Source organism: Ptiloglossa arizonensis, chromosome 1 (genome assembly GCF_051014685.1).
Source record: "Ptiloglossa arizonensis isolate GNS036 chromosome 1, iyPtiAriz1_principal, whole genome shotgun sequence".
Taxonomy (NCBI): Eukaryota; Metazoa; Arthropoda; class Insecta; order Hymenoptera; family Colletidae; genus Ptiloglossa; species Ptiloglossa arizonensis.
In genome coordinates, this window is record NC_135048.1 from 30,950,659 (window position 1) to 30,970,572 (window position 19,914).

Below are 19,914 nucleotides of genomic sequence, written 5' to 3' on the forward strand. Positions count from 1 at the left end.
TGTTCAATAAGTCTTGTCGTTCGATAAAACTTACTGAACAGTATAGTAATAGATTTCTCAATAACTGCTGAACAACCTATTACATTACTATTTCTAACTATTATATATAATAATATATACTAACTATTATATATAATAATACATACTAACTATTATATACAATATTAAATACTAATTATTATATATAATAATACATACTAACTATTATATATAATATTAGATACTAACTATTACATATAATATTAGATACTAACTATTATATATAATAATACATACTAACTATTACATATAATAGTACATACTAACTATAATATATTACATATATTAATAGTAACACGTAGATCACGCGAGAAATAAGAAATAAAGGAGAACAATTTCCCTTAAGAATCTCTCGCGACAGCGATCACTCGGTGATCGTTTGCGGAGCGTCTCTTTTCCATTCGCCGTGGACACGCCCCCTACGCCCCCACTCCACGAGCCCTCGAATCCCGAAGATAGACGGATCGCCTCTTAGCGGAGAACGAAGGATCCCACAGGACGTCAGAAACGGGGTCGTTTGGAAAACGAAATAATTTCAGATCCAAACATCCCCGAAACCGGAGAGCAGGCCGCGAGGGCGTTGCATAGCAGCGAGGAGGACGAGTGCTGCTTCCATGTGTGCTCCGAGGAGAAACCAGGATCGGGGATATGCGCGAACTGCACGGATCGGGAGCCACGGAAACGCGGGAGAAGTCGCGATCCACCGACAGCGCCCCACTGCGAGATTAATCCTATTCAACCGGCTTCCACAGGTACGTCCTCCCTCCCCTCTACGCTCCCGTGGGGGGCAACTAACGATCGGACGACTCGCGTCGCGAGAATGGTAATCAAGTAACTCTCCTCGAGAAAGAACGACGACGACGATCACCCGAGCCCTCGATTCGTTACAGGCCTCGCGACACGCCCAGCGAGCGAATCTCAATCCGCGCTAGATTATTTGGCCGCTCAAGGTCGACCGGGCGAGTCACGTGCCGCGACCCCGTTTTCGAGTACCGGAACATCGACCTCGAAAGAATCGACCTCGGAGCTGAAAACGTTCAGCGATCGGAAGAATGAAAAAAAAAAGAGCTCCAAGTCGAACGTTGTGGACACTTTAGCTTCCTTTTCGCGAAAAGAAAGTACGTTAAATGAAAATAAAGTTGAAAGACGAGAAGTGAATTCGAGAGACTCGATTCTTAGTTCCATAGATGGCACTGTTTCCGCGTACCGAATGTTTTCGATTCGTGTTTCGTTAATTGCGAATGCATCGGTGAGGTTTTTACGTTGAGAATTTATTCAAACGCGACCCCACTTGGATTATTTATATTTGTGTGCAATTAAAAGTTCCGCGGAAACGATTCGTACAACGTGGGAGGAAAAGTAGTCGGAATATAGTCGCGTTTGAAGTAAATTTCTTCGGGAGAACCTTGCCGATCTATCGAGAACGTATTCGTGACGAAAATTGAAAAAAATTTTATTTTCAATCAACGATCGTTGCTCTTGCTCGGTCCCTGTTGCTCCGTCTTGTTTCGACTCTCGACGAAGTCTATATCATTCAGTGTCTTTTTCGAGGAGCTCGCTCGAGTCCGTGAAGGTCCGAGAACAATTCTCAACTGACCTCGGATTCAAGGCAGCACGGGCTGACCATGTTTTTCGCCTTGAGATCAAGGATTATCGTATCCGACGCTGCATCAACCTACTTCGTATCAGCAAAGTACCAAAAAATCTCGTCGTTCTCCCTCGGGGAACGTTCGAAAGTAGATCCAGAGATGGGTAAAATTCTATTGAAATAAAAAACCAACGCAGAGCGAATTATACGCGACGTCTGCTCGATTGAACGGTTAACGACGAGTAACGATTAAAAAGTATTTTTAACTTTATCTAGAAACTTTTATCTGGATAAGAATTTTTCCCATCTACGACAAGGGAAGGATCACAAGTGGTCGACTTCGATCGTAACGTGCTTTCGCAGGATGATAGTCCGTAGGTCTCTGTTCGCTGTCTTTGTTCATAGGATCGGATTACGCCCAGCTGGAGCCACGAGTGGGGGAATGGGTCATTGAAACTTAGACGAGACAACTCTATTGAAATTTAAGCGAGCATTGCTGTATTTTGCGCGTATCGATAGGAACCAACAGCCAACTTACACGTTACAATCGAAGTTCGACCACTTGGGGAGTCCCCTTTCTTCGCGAGTACCTCTGTCTCTCCCCTCTCTTTTCTCTTCCTTTCTCGGTCTCTCCTCGATTCGCTCTTCTCTCACACTCTCCCCTCTCTGGTCCAATTCGATCACTTGGGTCCTCTTTGTTTGCAAACAGCTCTCTGTCTCTCCTCTCTTTTGCTTCCTTTCCCTCTCTTTCTTTCTCGGTCACACTCCATCCTTATTTCCCTCTCCACTCACACTCTCCCCTCTCTCTGGTCTAGTTTGACCACATAAGGCCCTTTTGTTTGCAAACAGTTCTCTATCTTTCTTCTCCTTTTTCTTTCTTTCTCTTTCTTTCTTTCTCACACTCTCCTCATTTCCCTCTCTTCTCACACTCCCCCCTCTCTGATCCAATTCGTCCACTTGGGGCCCCTTTGTTTGCAAACAACACCCTGTCTCTCCCATCCTTTCTCTTCCTTTCTCTCTCTTTCCTTCTCACTCTCTCTTCTCATACTTTCCTCTCCCTAGCCCAGTTCGTTCACTTGGGGCCCCTTTGTTTGCAAACAGCCCTCTGTTTCTCCTCTCCTTTCTCTTCCTTCCTCTCTCTTTCCTCTTCACTCTCTCCTCTCACACTCTCCCCACTCTTATCTGGTTCGTCCCCTTGGGGCCCCTTTGTTTGCAAACAACCCCCTTCCCCTCTTTTTCATCCTCCGTCACACTCTCTCCCCATTTCCCTCTCCTCTCTCTCTCTCTCTCTCACTCGTGACCCCCTCCCGCCCCTCTGTCGCGTTCACCCCCCGTTTCTCTCTCTCCGAATAACACCTCGTGTTCCATGTCGGTCCACAGGTGTGCAGTATCCACAGTCGACATCCACGGTGAGCGGCGTCGACGGCGAGGAAGAGGAGTCATCGGTGAGCCCGGTGTCCCCGGCGAACACGGTCCAGTTCCAACAGGGTACCTCGTTGTGCGGCGGCGGCGGTGTCGGCTCGATGCCGGTCGTCTCGTCGTCCGTTCGATCGTCGGCGTCGATCCTGCCGCGGCTCCTCTGGCTGTGCTCGTTGCTCGCCAGTGTCCACGGGAACACACGGGGTATCCCCGTGTTCTGGTTCGCGAGGGTATTGGTACGCGCGGCGTTCAGCGCTCGCGGTACGCGCGCCGCGTTACCGCACCGCGAGGACCTTGCCGCTTGGTTACACGCTCGCGGCGACGGAGCGTGTCACGCGGGCGTGCGTCACGGTGCGAAGTGGATGCTCGAAAAGTGGGTGATGGTCGAACGCCGTTGCCGGAGCTGGTGGTGCTGGTGCTGGTGGTGGTGGAGGTGGCGGCTCGTATCGGCGAGCGGTCGCGTCCGTTGGAAGTTCCGACCACGGCGTCGCGAATCTCATCGTCGTCGTCGTCATCGTCGTCATTGTCGTCGTCGTCGTCGTCGTCGTCGTCGTTGTCGACGTCGTCGTCATCGTCGTCGTCATCGGTACGACGATCCAACCGTCGCGCGTTGCTCGACGACGCTCCGCGACGACGACACGGGTTGCTCGTCGACGCGTATACGTCGTTGGACGCGCGATCTCGGCCGATTCGCGGTGAAGTGTCATTCTCGATGGTGGTGGTGGTGGTTGTGGTGGTGGTCGCGGGGCACACGGTGCGCAAGATCATCGATCGTGACCGCAACGGTCATCGAGAAGGATCGCGGCCGCGCGATCAAGGATCGTCCGCGCGAGACGCGTGCCCGCGACGTACGACGCGATGGAGCGACTCGTGACGGTGGTCACGGCCCCGATGTCCACGGCGAGGGTTTACGACGTTCACCGACCGGATACTTCGGATTGTCGTTGAGACAGGACCCGCCATAGGGGGAGCTACGCGGTGAAGCGCGGATTAAGCGCGAAACGCAGGTTTTTTCTATTTGGTGACCGGTCACCCCCGTCGAAGATAGGGGGCGCCGGTGGTGATACCACGATTCCAAGCCCCTCGAGAGTAATGGGTCGAAGAGGTTGTGGGCGGGGGACTAGGCGCGCCGAACGGTGGCACGCGCGTGACACACGTACACGGAGAAGGGGAGAGAGAGAGAGAAAGAGAGAGAGTGAGAATGAGAGTGAGAGAGAGAGTGAGAAAGAGAGAGAGATAGAGAACGAGAGAGCAAACGAGAGAGAGAGAGAAAGACGAGCTCGTACCGCGCGGAAGGACGAGGATGGAGTGAGGCGAAGACGGCGAACGGAAACGAGAGAGGGAGCGGAGAACTTTCGAAAGCGCTTCGGGGAAGAGAGAGAGAGAGAGAGAGAGAGAGAGAGAGAGAGAGAGAGAAAACGAAGAAATAATAAAAACGTCGATATGTGTGCGCTCGGCGGCAGGGATACGCGCGAGACGAGAGTCGCGGTGACGAAGAGGGTGCGACAGAATTTCGACATCGAAGACAGAGAAGAATAAACACAAAGCCGTGACGGTTCGGTTCCGGGGGAAGTCGTGCGGACACCGGAACGCGGGAACGAGGGAACCGTGAGACACGTCTATCGCGAATAATAATGATAACAATAATACAATAATAATTAATAAATTAAATTAATAACGATGATTAAAAACGATGAGACGATGATCACGATGATAACGATACTGATGATAATGATGATAACGATGATTATAACGATGATGATGGTGATGGTGGTGATGATAACGATGATAACGATGATAATGATGATGATGATTATAATGATGATGATGATGATAATTATGATGATGAAGATGATGGCGATGATGATAACGATGGTGGTGATGATTAATTATGATGATTATGATAATTATGATAGTGATGATGAAGATGATAATGATGATGATGGTGGTGGTGATGATTCGAATCGTGATACATGACGATGGGCGACGCTGACGATGATCACGATGATGCGCCGTCGCCGACGCTGAGATGATGCTGACGACGATGAAGAATAATGAATAAATAATAGCTAACGAATAAATAATAATGAATAATGAAATAAACAAAAAAATAATAACGATTAAATAATTGAAGTAACGATGATGAGAAACGATAAAAGTAATGTTAACGTAAACGATAGAACGATTACAATACAACTATTATTATACATTCAATACGTCACATAAGTACACACACGCATACACACGAGAACCGACGGAGAAATCCGGGTGAGTAACAACCCCGGATACGCGCGTACGCAGAGATATTAATTATCGCGAATGGAATTAGCCGGTGCGAACGAGCGAATGCGAGCGAAGAGCGAGTGCGACGCGAATACGTGGAAACGCGCGAGAGAGAGAGAGAGAAATAGCGGAAAGGAAAGGACACGAACGGTTGAGACGGAAAGAACGACACAAACACACCACATACAACCATACACACGCGCGCACACGCGAGAAGCGAGCACACACGTTCGTGTATAAGTCATTAACGATTTACGGAGCAACATTATTGAGAAAAAATAAAATATACGCGTGCATACATACATACATACATACGTACGTACATACATACACATACAGATACAAACATACAAGACGTAGGTAAATAGTCTTTTGGTCGTGAGATTGCGGGAAACGTGGATGGGAAACGTAATACGAGAGGGGGGAGGGGGTGTGGGGGGCAGAGATTTGCAGTAAACGGCACGAGGATAAATAAACACGACGTTATCGAGGTATAATATGTGTTCGTTTAGACCTTACAATAAATAAATAACTATTATATTAATATAGACATGTAACGATATGAAATAAAGAAGAAAATGCGTGAAAGCGTGGGTGGGAGAGCATGTCGGTGCGAATGAGAAACGTGGAAGCGAATGGGAAATACAATTGAGTAGAAAAAGAAAAATCGTAGCAAGCTGACGGATTTTTTTATAGAAGAAGAAAAATTATTCCAAAGAAATATTGTGAAAATAGCGATATGTAAAAAAAAAAAACATTCTTTTTCCCGGCACTCTTCTCCCCGCAATGTGCGTGGCTTCGAATTCGCGGCACGGTGATTCCTCGTTAGGAAATGACGAGGTGGACAAGAAGAAAGTGAGGTTAGGACGCTCCGCCGTTTCTTTTTTGTGATGTACGAAGGGGAAAATCAAGTCGCTTGCTATAAATTACGAGTGTCGTTTTAAGCACGTCGGTGTCTCGACAAGGGAACGAATATCGTGTACGTGTAAAAAAAAAGCAGAGGGGGACGAGACAAAATTAGTGGGGTCCGTACATAGGTCCTAAAAAAAATTTTTTTTAAATCACAGAAGTACTGATTCTCCATCGATGAATTTTTTTTCGACTTCTTGATAATTTTCGTAAAAAATTCATGGGGGGCACGCGTATAAAAACCAATTGCTCCAAACGTGGACCCCGGGGGAGGGGGGGGGGGGGGTCGTAAATAGATCCTAAAAAAATCAGAAAAGAAATTCGCGTGAGTACCAATTTTCCATCGATGCATTTTTCTTTCGACTTGGTGATAATTTTCGTAAAAAATTCATGAGGGGCACGTGACGCGTACGAAGACCAATTGCTTCAGAAGTGGACCCTGAAATTTCTCCTCGAAGGTGGGAATTGAGTAAGATCGCGTCGATGTTCGAGTACAGGAGCTATTCGCGAAACAAAATAGAACCGCGCGAAGAAAAACGGTGGAGTGGAAAAGAACAAAGGGGGGAAAGTAGCTTATAGAGTGAAAACGTATAAAAGCGCTCGAGCCCGGCGAGGTCCTCGACACCGTGGAACAAGAAGTCGGGCAAAGAGGGGAACCGTAACGGGAAAATACGCCAGCGGTGGGAAAAAGCGCGAATCGGGGCTAGAGTCGTGTTTTATAATCGGAAAATCGACTTCGTCTTACCTCGGGACCGGAAATGGGGTGAAACGCCCTTGTTTCGTTCGCCGCGCGGATCTACGTTTTGCTTCTCTTCTCGCCAGGAATTTTTATGCATTTCGATGAACGTAATAAATGGATTAAGTGGATTCCATAAGCGCGGCCTAATTGCGACAAAGTTTTCAATTTTCAGATCGTCGAGGTCACGAGTCTTTCAGATCCGTAAGAAATTCAATATCGAAAAATCGATCGTTTTTTTATTTGTTATCATTGTACGTCTTCGTCGCTCGCATAGGTACAGTGTACATAGATTCGTGTAAAGAGTAACTTGCACGGAGGCTGCTCTTAAACCTAACCTCAATATTACTTTTTCCCACGTTGCTTTCGAGGTTAGGTAAATATCAGCGGTATTCGGTATATTCTTTCTTTCTTTTCTTATTCTATACTTCGATCTTTTCTCAAACGATAAAGACGAGTTATCGTTTTGCCCAACACATAGGGTGTCAAATTTTGTTCTCAATGTTCGAAAACACAATACATCGTATGTCGATGAAAATTATTCGGACTACAAGAATTTATCTTTATTAATGACCGTAATATGTATTATTATTATTGCACTTTCGGTATTGGAGTGCTTCCGGTCGGGGTTTCCCGCTCAATTATTATAAAACCTATCGTGACTCCGGTTCGAAGGTGAGTCCGTATCTCGAACCGGTCCGAAGAAAATTTGCAAAACTCATCGCGCGACGAAACGGTGCTTCCGAGTTTCGCGTTTCATGGAATATGTGGTAACCGGAAGTAGACGGAGAAAGAGAGAGAAGGAGTGGAAGAGAACGAAAAACGAAGCCACGAGGACACTGCGGTCGGAGAAAGGGGGGGCGGAAGTTAAAAAAAGAGAAGTAGAGAATCGTCGTCGTCGTTGTTGTCGTCGTAATTGCAGGAAATCGAGCACGAGAAGCAGGGCGTGTCCTACACAGGTACACACGTATACAGCGATACGCGCGAGAAACACGTGCACGCACGCACACAGCCCACACACGCACACATAGCACACGCGCACAGAGAGAGACACACCGCCCGAGGAGGAGAGCGCGGCGTGTGCGTTAATTACGTTGTTAAACATTGTCCAAATACATAATTGTTACTAATTTACATTCATAAGGTGAACAAGAGAGAGAGAGAGAGAGAGAGAGAGAGAGAGAGAGAGAGAGAGAGAAAGAGTGAAAACGAGAGAGTAAAAGCGAGAGAGAAAGAAAGAAAGAAAGAAAGAGAGAAAGAAAGAAAGAGAGGGAACGAAAGGGGGACACGAGAAGTAGAGGAGAGTGGGGGGCCGCGAGACAGATCACGTGAACGACTGGAAGTCCAGAGAGAGGGAGAAAGAGGAGTGGGGGAAACGAGAAAGAGTGGGGGAAACGAGAAGGAGTGGGGGTAGCCGCGAGAAACGAGAAAGCGTGTCGCGGATGCAGCCCCCGTATAAATATTATAAATATATAAATATATACGTAAATATTGTAACGAAATCGGGCGAGCGAAGGGCGACGGGAAGAGTGGAATTTGGTAAGCGTTGAAACGAACATGAGTTTCGTGGTGTGCACGTTCCGCACGATTCTGTGTAAATATACTGTATTTATATACGCATACGAGCGCAACACGCACGCGAACATACATATACCGAATCCCGAGAAACGTATGGGAATCGAACGAAGAGAACGCGTAACGACGAAGCGCGTGTGTCGGGAGAATTAACGAGAGAGATACCCCCTCCACTACCCTCCCCTATCCACCCCCACTCCTCACCAACTCCCACCATTCGCGCTGTGTCTACGATCGCCTCTCGTGCGAATTTTGCGAAACGATACGGCCAGTATACGTCGAGAACAACGAGAGAGAATGAGTAAGAGAGAGAGAGAGAGAGTATGGTTTCGAAGGAAGTAACGTTGTCGAAAGAAGGACGTTAAAATTCTTTCCTCGTTCTCCGCGGTCCCTTCTCTTTCGTTCTTTTCCTGCTTGGCGCGCGAACCTACAGTACGCGCGCGAGAAGATTGCATTTAGCTACTACGGCGCCATCTAGGACGCTTACGGGACATGTAGCTATCCACGAAAGTACTTGTCCATTTGTTTCACATATTTTGGGTACTCGATCAATGTCGAAGTTGGAATTATCGATTTTAACAACCTTTAATACAATTCTTCGTTGTTCGTATACTTCAGCTGAGAATGCATTCCATTAAGCTATTCTATACAGGTTATGTAAGAAAGTATTCTTATCTATGGGAGTAGCCCAAAGTCAGTATCTATTTTGTGTAAATTTAATCGTACAAAATTGATACTTCGTTGAATATCGCTCGAATGTTATTGCAAGCTTTAATTTGTTATTCGTATATTGAATTGATGTTTCGTGAAATTCATTTTTATCTCGCTCCATTCAGTTGACACAATTTTTAGACTATAGATAATTTCTGAGTCGCACCTTGAATAAAAATACATCAAGATTTATATTCAAACGTATTAGCACTGGCGGTTCTAACTTCGAGACCGATTAAGTACGTGAAATATGTTATAAGTACAATGTGAACACTTTCGGGAGTATGTACTGCGAGCAGTTGGAAAGATGTCACTTGGCCTTTTAAAATGTCGTTCGAGCCAAGACGATTCGCAATTCCTTTCACGGGTCAACTTTTCAGCTCCGGAGTATACCACACGTTAGCATTGGCAGCTGTTTCGAAAATCGATCGAAACATCCGACTCGATACGACTTCGAAAAATTTCTTTTCCAGATGCCGTCTTTCGAACCGCGGACAGTACGTTCCTTGGGCGTGGCCAGGATACACGACCCTTCACCGAATTAAACCCACCGCTACCTCCAGATGCAATTTCCTCGCGCGCGTACTGTAGGTACACTCGAGAATTTTACTCTCGACGGCCGCTATAAAGAGTAAGGCTCTCCGGTGAGAACAAGAGTGTCGAGGCCAACTGCCGGGGGGGCTTCCCCGGTTCCTCGCGCGAAAGAGCTCTTATTCTCCACACGTGACTCTCGGGGTTAGGGCTCTCGAGCGGACAACTCGCGCGCGTTTTTCGCTCCTTATTTCCCTCGTCGCGAGACGAACGCATTTAGAAAGGTTATCGCATTCGGGGGAAGTGGGCGTGAGGGGAACGAATTCCGATCTCTTCGAGCTATCACGAAACGGAACGTGTTCGTTCAACGAGGAGCAAATAAACGGGGAGTGTTTTTCTCGCTGATACAGATGAAAGTTTCGGTTTAACCGAGAATTTTTTATCCCGTTTTGAAAAAGTTCCAGTCATTCTGATTGGATGTGTTCACGAGGGATAGATACGAACGATGCGTACACGGTGATCGTAGAAGTGGTGGGGGAGGGTAGCGTTGGGCATAATTCGGGTTGATTCACCGAAATAAAAACGAACAAGGAACACGAGGGTTCATCGTAACAATAATTTTTAACTTTCACAATTTTCCCACGAATGATCGTTCCTGCGGAACATTTTTTAATCGAATGAAAAGTAACCGCTGAAAACAAACGACTCGAGAACGACATAACCTCTCTTGAGTCGACGAAAGTTCGCGCATGCGTTTAAACGAAAGCTACTCGGTGTACGAGTTGATTCGAGCGTTTTAACGAAACATTTTCGATTCTACGCTCAGCCACCGATTCGGTACGGGATCAATTTTGACGATAATTCTAAAAGATGTAGTTTCTTTTTTCTTTTTTTTTCGTTAAAGAAGGAATTAATTTCCATCAAGATTGATCGCACATCGAAGAAAACCGTAAGCACAGGGTCGAAGATGTCCTTCTAAAAAATCTTTGTCGACGCTCGATCGCTCGGATGTGAATCATCCGAGCATTTTGATATCGTCTTCGGACAAGCGGATTGTTCGAACGATAAATATTAATTTTAACGTTCAACGCGCTAGGTCGTCCTCGGTGTCGTGTAAAAAGAACGACGTGTCAATTTTTTTAAGCTAAAAAACCAAATACGTGTAAATAACGTAAGTTAAGTGATAACGATATATCAATTGGTGGGGCGCGACTAGAAAAATATAAAAATGAGAATACGTGAGAATAGAGGAGTAAGGGTCTGCCTGTCGTGTGTAATCGTTTCTCGAGCTAAGAGCGATACTGCCAAAAAGAAAAATTTGGTCAATTCCCGAAACATTTCGACGAGATTGTACGTTACCAAGTACGTCTTACCGATCGAGGACGTGCAACGTTTTAACGATCGTTGAGAATTCTGTCTAATAACGCTATTTAAAATGCTCGAAATGAACCTGTACACCGAGTCTACTCTGTCGACGTCCGTTGCCTCGAAGAGAGTACCTAAAATGAAAAAGGAAAAAAAAAAGAAAAAGAAAACGAAAAAAAATCCCTCCAAGTGTAGACGTTCGTTCGTCGCGTCGTTAACCGGTCAACGACCTTGAACCATCGGGAGATGATCCTCCAGGACGCCGCCACCCGGATCGGTCCCGCGAGATCCAGGTTTCGTTGGTCGTTTCTCCTCTCCTCGTGGCTCTCTCGACGAAACGTGTCTCGTTTTCTTCGTTGGCGAAACGCGAGCGCGCCCCCCGCTCGACTTCCGGTCGGTTTCCACCCTCGCGTCGCCCACGGGGAACACCGTCGTCGCTTTTTTGAATTCTTCGCGGAGGAAGACGGCGGACGTCGTAATTGAACGACCCCCGAGGAACTCTCGAGGCTTTATCGTTCCCGTGGATCGCGTCGCTCGTTCGTTCGTTCGCCCAGAAAATGATAAGCAATGTTTTTGGACCATTAACGAAAACGACAAAAAAAAGAAAAGAAGAAAAAAAAAGCGAAAAAAAAAATATATATATATATAGGAATAAACAAAAGCCCGACGGAATAATAAGAATAACGAGCGGCCTGGATGAAAATGAATTCGAACGCGTCGGTTCCGGATTCGCCTCCCCACCCCCACCCCTCCCGGTTCTTCGGGTGAAGTTCTTCTTTTTCTTTTTCTTCTTTCCGATCGTCGCGCGCGCTCACGTCCCCGCCGTATTGAAATTCCGCTCGACGCCCGCGTCGGCCGCGCGCGACCCTTTCAAACTGTCGTTAGACGCGCGCGAAGAGATGTATACGTGCACCGTGAGCGAAAGAAAATCGATGAACTCGCAGCGAAGAGCATCGAGCGTGATTCGTAACGCGCGCACGAACACTGCGTCCGATTTGACTCTTTGACCACGATCCGACGCCAATGGGTGCTCGCTCGCTTGCGTTAAACGCCTATGGGCGTTCAGCGTGTACGTGTACTCAATGCGCGAGAAGATCTTCCGCACGGGGCACACGGTTCGCGTCGAAGTCGTTCGTAGTCGAAGGGTTACGTTCTGGGATCGATGTTGTTATGAATTAACAAAGTACACGAGAACGCGTATATCGAGCCGGAGACAACTATCCAGACCAAGAAGTCTCGTCTGCGAGAAAAAAGGCACGTTGCTTAACTTTTACTACTATCTACGCCTATGTTTGCTCGATCGCGTGCGTTGAACGCCCAAGGGCGTTCAGCGTGTACGTGTAGTAAACGGGCAGAAAGATCTTCCGCACACAGGGTACGTTTTGCGTCGAAGTCGTTCGTAGTCGAAGAGTTACTTTTGGGGGTCGACGATGTTATGAATTAACAAAGTGCACGAGAACGCGTATATCGAGCCGGAGACAACTATCGAGACCAAGAAGTTTCATCTGCGAGAGAAAAGGCACGCGGCTTAACTTTTACTACTATCTACGCCTATGGTTGCTCGATCGTGTGCGGTGAACGCTCTTGGGCGTTCAACGAGCACGTATGGTAAACGGGCAGGAAGATCTTCCGCACACGGGGTACGTTTCGCGTCGAAATCGTTCGTAGTGAAAGGGTCGATCGAGCTTTCGTGGATTCTCCTTCCATTCGTGTCTCGAGGGCTTTGAAAATCCACGTTTTCATCGTGAAAATTTCACTTCCGTTTTTTCTCTCCTTTTTTCCCCCTTCGTTCAGTAGCGAAATTCCTCGATTTATTTCGTTTCGCGCCGCGATTGGGTACGAATTTTTTTGCAAAACGCGTATCCACGTTCCCTCGACGTTTCTCCGAGCTAGAAATTTCTTGGACAAATAGTCGGTTCCTCGCGCGAGAAAACAAGCAATATTTCGCGGGACGTTTCTCCGAGCGACGCTTGCGGTCGATCGCGGCTCAGAATTAATAGCGTCTTCCGACGTCGCGCGATCTTCGGCGTCTCTTCCTTCGATACCCTCTTCAATCCCCCCTCCACGTTCCCTTCGTCGTCCACCCTCCCATTTTTTTCGCGATTCCTCCGCTCGAAACGGGCTAATCGATAACGCGCGTTTCCTGCCTCGCTTCCTCTACGCGCGGAATTCTCAATCGCGAATCAATAGACTCTCGTCACGCCCATTCGCGATATTCGCGACGTGAAACGATCGCCGTGAAACGGAGAAACGTATCGATTTCTCCCGTAGAGAAAAACCGTTTAGAGTCGGCGATGGAACCGATTCAACCACGCGCCGATTTGTCACGGACCGGGTCGCGAGCATCCCGGAATATTCGTTGGTGTATCATAAATACCGAAAAACAACTGTTCCAAATTGTTGTATATCTGATTGAAAATGTTACGAGACCCGATGTAATACCGGTTTTTACGCGTAACTGTTATTCGTCGGCTCTGCATGGATTACGTTTCGATTCTACCAATATTTGCACATTCATCGATTTCGTTACTGTTCAGAATTTTCATTGGATTCGTAAGAACGTCAATATGTATAAAATTAGAGACGATACGGAATATTTTCAAGAATTTTATTTCGATAAATTTTGTTCCTCAAGGTTATTTCAATTATCTTTGATTTTGTTACCATTTAATCTTATATGTGAGATTCTTGTCAAATGGAGTTGTCTGCTAGAATATACGTAGCAATATTGTGCAGAATTGAATTATAATAGATACAAAATCGAAAAGTAACATTTATAGAACCGGTGTTGAACCGGTGTAACGTCAGTTCAAGAATCGGGAGAGAAACGAGGCAAAATCGATATATCCGTAACAGTCGTAATATTTTTTTCGGTCCTCGTAATTGCTTCAGGATCCGAAACCGATATTATAACTGTTTTCAACCCCTAGTGTTTATTCGTAAGATGTATTTACACCTAGTATCGATACGATTCAAACATCGAGTGTCATCGATACTCGTCGACCGACCCCACTATTGAAATTCATCGGATTCTTGAAACGTTGCTGCAAAATTTCTTCCACTTTTTGCGTTTAAGAACAAACTCGACCGTATTTTAATTGCAACGGTTAACGAGAAATCGATCTCGACGTTTCGAAGCGAACGAAACGCTTTCAGGGACGTTCTCATTGGAAAAATCGGGGAAATTATAAAAATGCTAATAAAACGTGAGAAATTTTCCAGTTACGAGAATTCCCGACGAGGAATAAATAAAATTGAACGAATTTGTATTATTAAACGTCCGTGCAGAAATGTTTCGTCGAGCAAAAAATCATCGAAGATAAATTGGGTTAAAAGCGCGCGGTTGAAACGAATAATAAGGAAAAAAGTTGCGTTTAAAATCGGTTGTAACTGATCGGATTCAATCGGAATCTGTTGTCGAAGTGTTGAATATATTGGAAACGAACGAATCAGGATAATGCAACGATCAAGTTTCGAAAAAAAAAAAAAACGAATTTTCATTTACTCCGCGACGATCGAAAACAAAAATTACGCGCGTGTTTCTTTTTTTTCCCTCGACTTATTGAAAAAATACTAATTAAGTTTGACGTGCAGATCGATTATCGAGTATCACGCTTCTTTTACATCCAACGAATTCCGAATATCATTGAGCGGATGTCGAACTTGATGCAATTGATAAATATCGATACAATAATCGCGTGCCTCGAGAAAGGAGACCGTAGCCGTAACGATTTATTAACACCGTGCCAGTGCGTTTTACGATTATCGTACGACCCGATCGTAGAAACGATAGTTAATTATTGTACGAAAAATCGTCACGTTCGTGGTCCCCTGCGAGTCTCGAGTCGTTCGAGAACAATTTCCCCTTAGGAGCCACGGACGATTTATCGTAGAATAAGTTGTAGAACTTATCGATCGGAGCCAACGACGGGACTTCGATACTCTCGGTTGCAAATTTTCAAGCACGAGGACTTCAACGCTCTTACTTGCAGATTTTCAAGTGCAACGCGGAGCATAAATCGAGTTCTTTAAGTTCGTCGTTCTTTCTTATCCTCGTTTAATTTCCATCGTTTTTAGGGGGTCCGTTTCGCGTTCAATCATCGGTTGAATTTGATATTATTCGAACAATGCTCAAGCTTCGAATAATGGTATTCGAATATTAAATTACTCGAGTACTCGGATATTTCAATAATGATATTCAAATACTAAATTACTCGAGTACTCGGATATTTCGATAATGGTATTCAAATACTAAATTACTCGAGTACTCGGATATTTCAATAATGGTATTCAAATACTAAATTACTCGAGTACACGAGTATTCAAATAATGGTATTTAAATACTAAATTACTCGAGTACTCGGATATTTCAATAATGGTATTCAAATACTAAATTACTCGAGTACTCGGGTATTCGAATAATGGTATTCGAATATTAAATTACTCGAGTTCTCGGATATTTTAGTAACGGTTTCTAAATACCAAATTACTCGAGTACTCGGATATTTCGATAATGGCATTTAAATACCAAATTACTCGAGTACTCGAGTATTCGAATAATGGTATTCGAACATTAAATTACTCGATTACTCGCATATTCGAATGATATTCCAATATTAAATTATTCTAGTACTCGGATACTCGTGGATTAAATTATTCCAATACTCAAATATTCGAACGTAAAATTACTCGAATATCCGTTAATTTGAATATCAAATTATTATTCGAACACTAAATTACCCGAATGCCGTTACGACGTTACGCTATCGTTGCAACACGACGGCACGCTTCGTCCTCGCGATAAATCGTTACGTCTATATACCCCCACCGTTAGAGTGATTCGGAACAAAAGTGGCAATTTCGAACGTAAACGGATCGGACGGTATCGAAACATCCCGTCGGTCCAATCGCCGATACCGATACACGGCGATCGTAATCGCGCTGTCGTGAAACCGTCGAATTTCACGCGACGGGAGAGTGTCGTTTCTCGCGGCCGAATACCGCGATTGCTTCTCGCGGATATCGTTCTCGAGCACGAATAGGAAGGGGGGAGGGGGGACGCTAAACGATAAGGGGCCGGGTACGGGTTAAAGCGCGATAACATCGCTGCCCGAGTTAAAAGACCCGGTCGCTCCGAGGCAGCCCCGTTCCTTTGATCTTCCACTTTTTACGATTGTTGCTGAAAATTAATCTCGTCGCTCTCCGTCCGCCCGTGGCCTCTTCCGTCGCTTTTCTTTTTTTTTTATCCCTACCCCGCTACCCGCCTCCTCCTTTTTTCCTCGCATCGCCACGAGGCCGACGATTCCAACGGTAACGGGCGACCCCAGAAATCTGCGCCCGGCAATTCGAGAGCACGCTGCTCGTAAAAGAGAATTAAGGAATCCCACGCAACGTACACACGCAACCTCCGTAACTAACCTATTCTGGCTTCTACCCCCTCCCACGGGATCTCTCCCCTCCACTCCACGCGTGGTCGCTCTCTCTCTCTCTCTCGTTCCGCTCCTCTCGGAGCGTTTATCCCGTTAATAAACGTCCTCTTCCGTCGCGATCGTTCGAGACTCTCGTGCGAGATCCAACGAGTCGCAGGAAAAAACGAAATCTTTCCATCGTCGTCGTCGTCGTCGCCGTCGCCGTCGTCGAGAATGTTGATCGATACGATCGAGACCACCGTGCAACACGGAGCACGATCCTGCGTATCGATGTCCTCGGTGTACGAGCGATCGACACGGGACGATGGTTCAAGTAGCTGGAAAATATTCGATTGGTTCGTACGTCGCGTGTGGACACTCGAAATCGTATCGCGGTGTAAACGACGCGCGGAGGAGTGGGGGGTACCTTTCTCCGATTCGCCAGCCTTACCTGATGCGCGATACATTAGACGCGTGGAACGCGATAAAAATAATACAACAGAAGACACGAGACGAGACAGACAGAGAGAGAGACGCGAGTAGGAGGGGGGAGACAGAGAAAAATAGCGGCCAGGAGCGCGTGAAAAAAGGAAACGTTTCGGGTGGAGGTTGCACAGAGGTTTACCGATATTCTGGAAGAAAGGAAGAGCACTCGTTCGATCGGCGGCTGTCGGTCGGCGCCCAGCCGGCACCACTGAAGTTACTAGCTACTTTTTCCCCCAAGTTCCTCTCTCTCTCTTTCTCTCTCGCTCCAGCGAACCTGGCCAGTTTTCGTTCCACCTCGCCAGAACGAGCCGTGTGAGGGTGGAGACGTAGGAGAGGGGGGGAGTGAATTTTACGAGGGGCTCGTCGCACGCTGCCCGAGTCCGGCTTGGCTCGTTCGATGCCCCGTTAAAATAATAACGCTGACGCGATAAATTCGGGGGCGAGGTCGCGGTACACGGGGGGGGGGGGGGGAGCGGAGGGTGCACGTTCCGAGCTCGTCGTCGCGTACCAGACCCCTCCAGGAGTCTGGAAGGAAAAGGAGACAGACGGTAGCAGGCTGTCGGTCCAAAAGGGGAAGTTTTCGAGGAGACGAGCCCTCCGAAGCGTTCGCTTGGGTTTCGGGGTTGGAGGCAGCAGCGAACAGAGGGGCGGAAATGGGTTAGAGAGTGTGAGAGTCCTGCCGGAGAGGAGCACCGCGAGAGAAAGAGAGAGAGAGAGAGAGAGAGAGAAAGTGTGCGCGCGTGTGTGTGTATATATATATGTGTGGGCGCGCGCGCGAGCGAGCGAGAGAGAGAGAGAGAGAGAGAGAGAGAGAGAGAGAGAGAGAGAGAGAGAGAGAGGCGAGAGGACCAGACTACGTATTGATCTCACAAGTCTCCCAACGTAGAGCGTCCGTATGAAACGGGCCACCGTCGCCGACGAGACGTCGTCGTCGTCGTCGTCGTCGTCGTCGTAGTCATCGTAGCTGGCTAAACCCCCGATCGCAAGCACGTTTCCTCTTGCTACCATCCAACAAGATCGTTTCCTCGTTCGCGAAGTTGCCTACAGGGACAATACACTCGACCCTCCTACAACACGCCCGAGTTCCGTGTTGCATCGAAACCGTGTTCAGGGAAACCTGGACAGCGCGATACGAGGGTCGTACACGGTAACAATTTCTCCTCCACAACGCGTTGCACTTACGTGCCACCGTGTTATAGGAGGGTTGGGCGTACTTGGACGAGGCTGCGTCCCAAGCTTGGTTACACTGTTACGACATCGGTGGATCACAAGTGTCGCGACGACGAAGACTTCTTCCACCTCCGCGATCCCCCCCCCCTGAGTCCCTCTGTCACCGGGATTCCCAAGCAGCTCCGTTCGGGGACTCCCCTCGATTTTTCGCTCGGCGGTTCATGGTGCTCACTGACCCATCCGCATGTTCGTCTCGAAAACTTTTCTCCGCGGCTGTGTGCTCCTCGTCGGTGGGAAAATCAAAAGTCTCGAGGAATTCGTCGCAGAAAAGGCAGAGGTGTGTGGAGGGGGGGGGGGGGGGTCTTTCACGCATTCCGTGCGCGGAAAGAACAATCGGCCGGAGACGCGCGGCGCAATCTCGTTTCCGCGCGGGCGTTCAATTAAACGGGAAACTTGGTTCTGGGAGGCTTCTTCGTGGGCGAGGGGCGACTGAACGGCACGGGAGGGGCGGTAGCTGGAAACTGGGGAGTTCCGACGCGAGGCTCGACCAACCTAAAATTCAATTTCACGGGGCGTAGTTCTCCGCGAAATTTCGTTTCCGCGAGTTGTTTTCGCGAAACGGTCGGAGCTTCCCGCGAAATTTTCGACGTTTCGGCCAAGGTGACGCGCGAAGCGGGGCGACATTGATTTCTCGACGGTGGGGCCTCGGGCGAACGTTGGAATCTTTTTATCCTCCGGCGCTAACGTCCGCCCATTTCTCGATTCGTTCCTTCGTTCGTTTCCTTTCCGCGTGATTCGATCCGCGCCTCCTCGCTCGATTACGTAATTACACCGAGTAACGGGCGTCGTGCAACGGTTTCGCTTCGTTTTCTTTCTTTCGTTTTTTTTTTTTTCTTTTTCACATTTCGACGCGACGCACCTTCGAGGTTAGGTCCGGGAACAACCTTCGGGCTGTGCACCTCGTCCTCGCTCAATTACGTAATTAAACCTGGCACGATGTGTACAGCTTCCAACGATTTATTTTATATTTTTCCGAACGTTCGTCTTCGAGGTTAGGTTCGAAAACGACTTTCGGGAGTACCACGTCCTCGAGACAATTATGCTATTGTTCATGCTTTTCTACCGATTTGTTTCGTATTTTTTCCGCGGTAAGTTTGAGGTTAGGTTCGTTCGGAACCTTCGTGAATACTTTGTCCCCGATCAATTACCCCGGCACAGCGTGTATAGTCGCTGTAGATTTGTTTCGTATATTTCTCGCGAAATGTTTGAGGTTAGGTTCGTACACAACCTTCGTAAATACCTTATCCTCGTTCAAATTATATAATCACACCAGCGTACCGGTTCTACCGATTTGTTTTGTATGTTTCTCGCGAAATGTTTGAGGTTAGGTTCAAAAGCAATCTTCATGAGTACCTTGTCTTCGCTCAGATTATATAATTATCCCTGCACAGCGTGTATAGTCGCTGAAAATTTTTTTCATATCTTTCTCGCGAAATATTTGAGGTTAGGTTCGTACACAACCTTCGTGAATACCTTATCCTCGTTCAGATTATATAATTACACTAGCGTACAAGTTCTACCGATTTGTTTAGTATCTTTCTCACGAAATGTTTGAGGTTAGGTTCAAAAGCAATCTTCGCGAGTACCATGTCCTCGCTCAGATTGTATAATTACTCCGGCACGGTGTGTACAAT

At 47.0% G+C, this 19,914-nt stretch overlaps 1 protein-coding gene across 1 annotated transcript in view; it reads left to right on the plus strand.

Moving 5' to 3' along the window:
• Mid1 (calcium-permeable channel component Mid1) overlaps positions 1 to 4,882 on the plus strand; it is a 114,293-nt gene extending 109,411 nt beyond the window's left edge. The window contains exons 5-6 of the mRNA XM_076312856.1: positions 579 to 791; positions 3,008 to 4,882. Coding sequence (XP_076168971.1) covers positions 579 to 791; positions 3,008 to 4,011 — 1,217 coding nt within the window. The 3' untranslated portion in view covers positions 4,012 to 4,882. The remainder of the gene's footprint in view (positions 1 to 578; positions 792 to 3,007) is intronic.
• Positions 4,883 to 19,914: the final 15,032 nt, after the last annotated feature.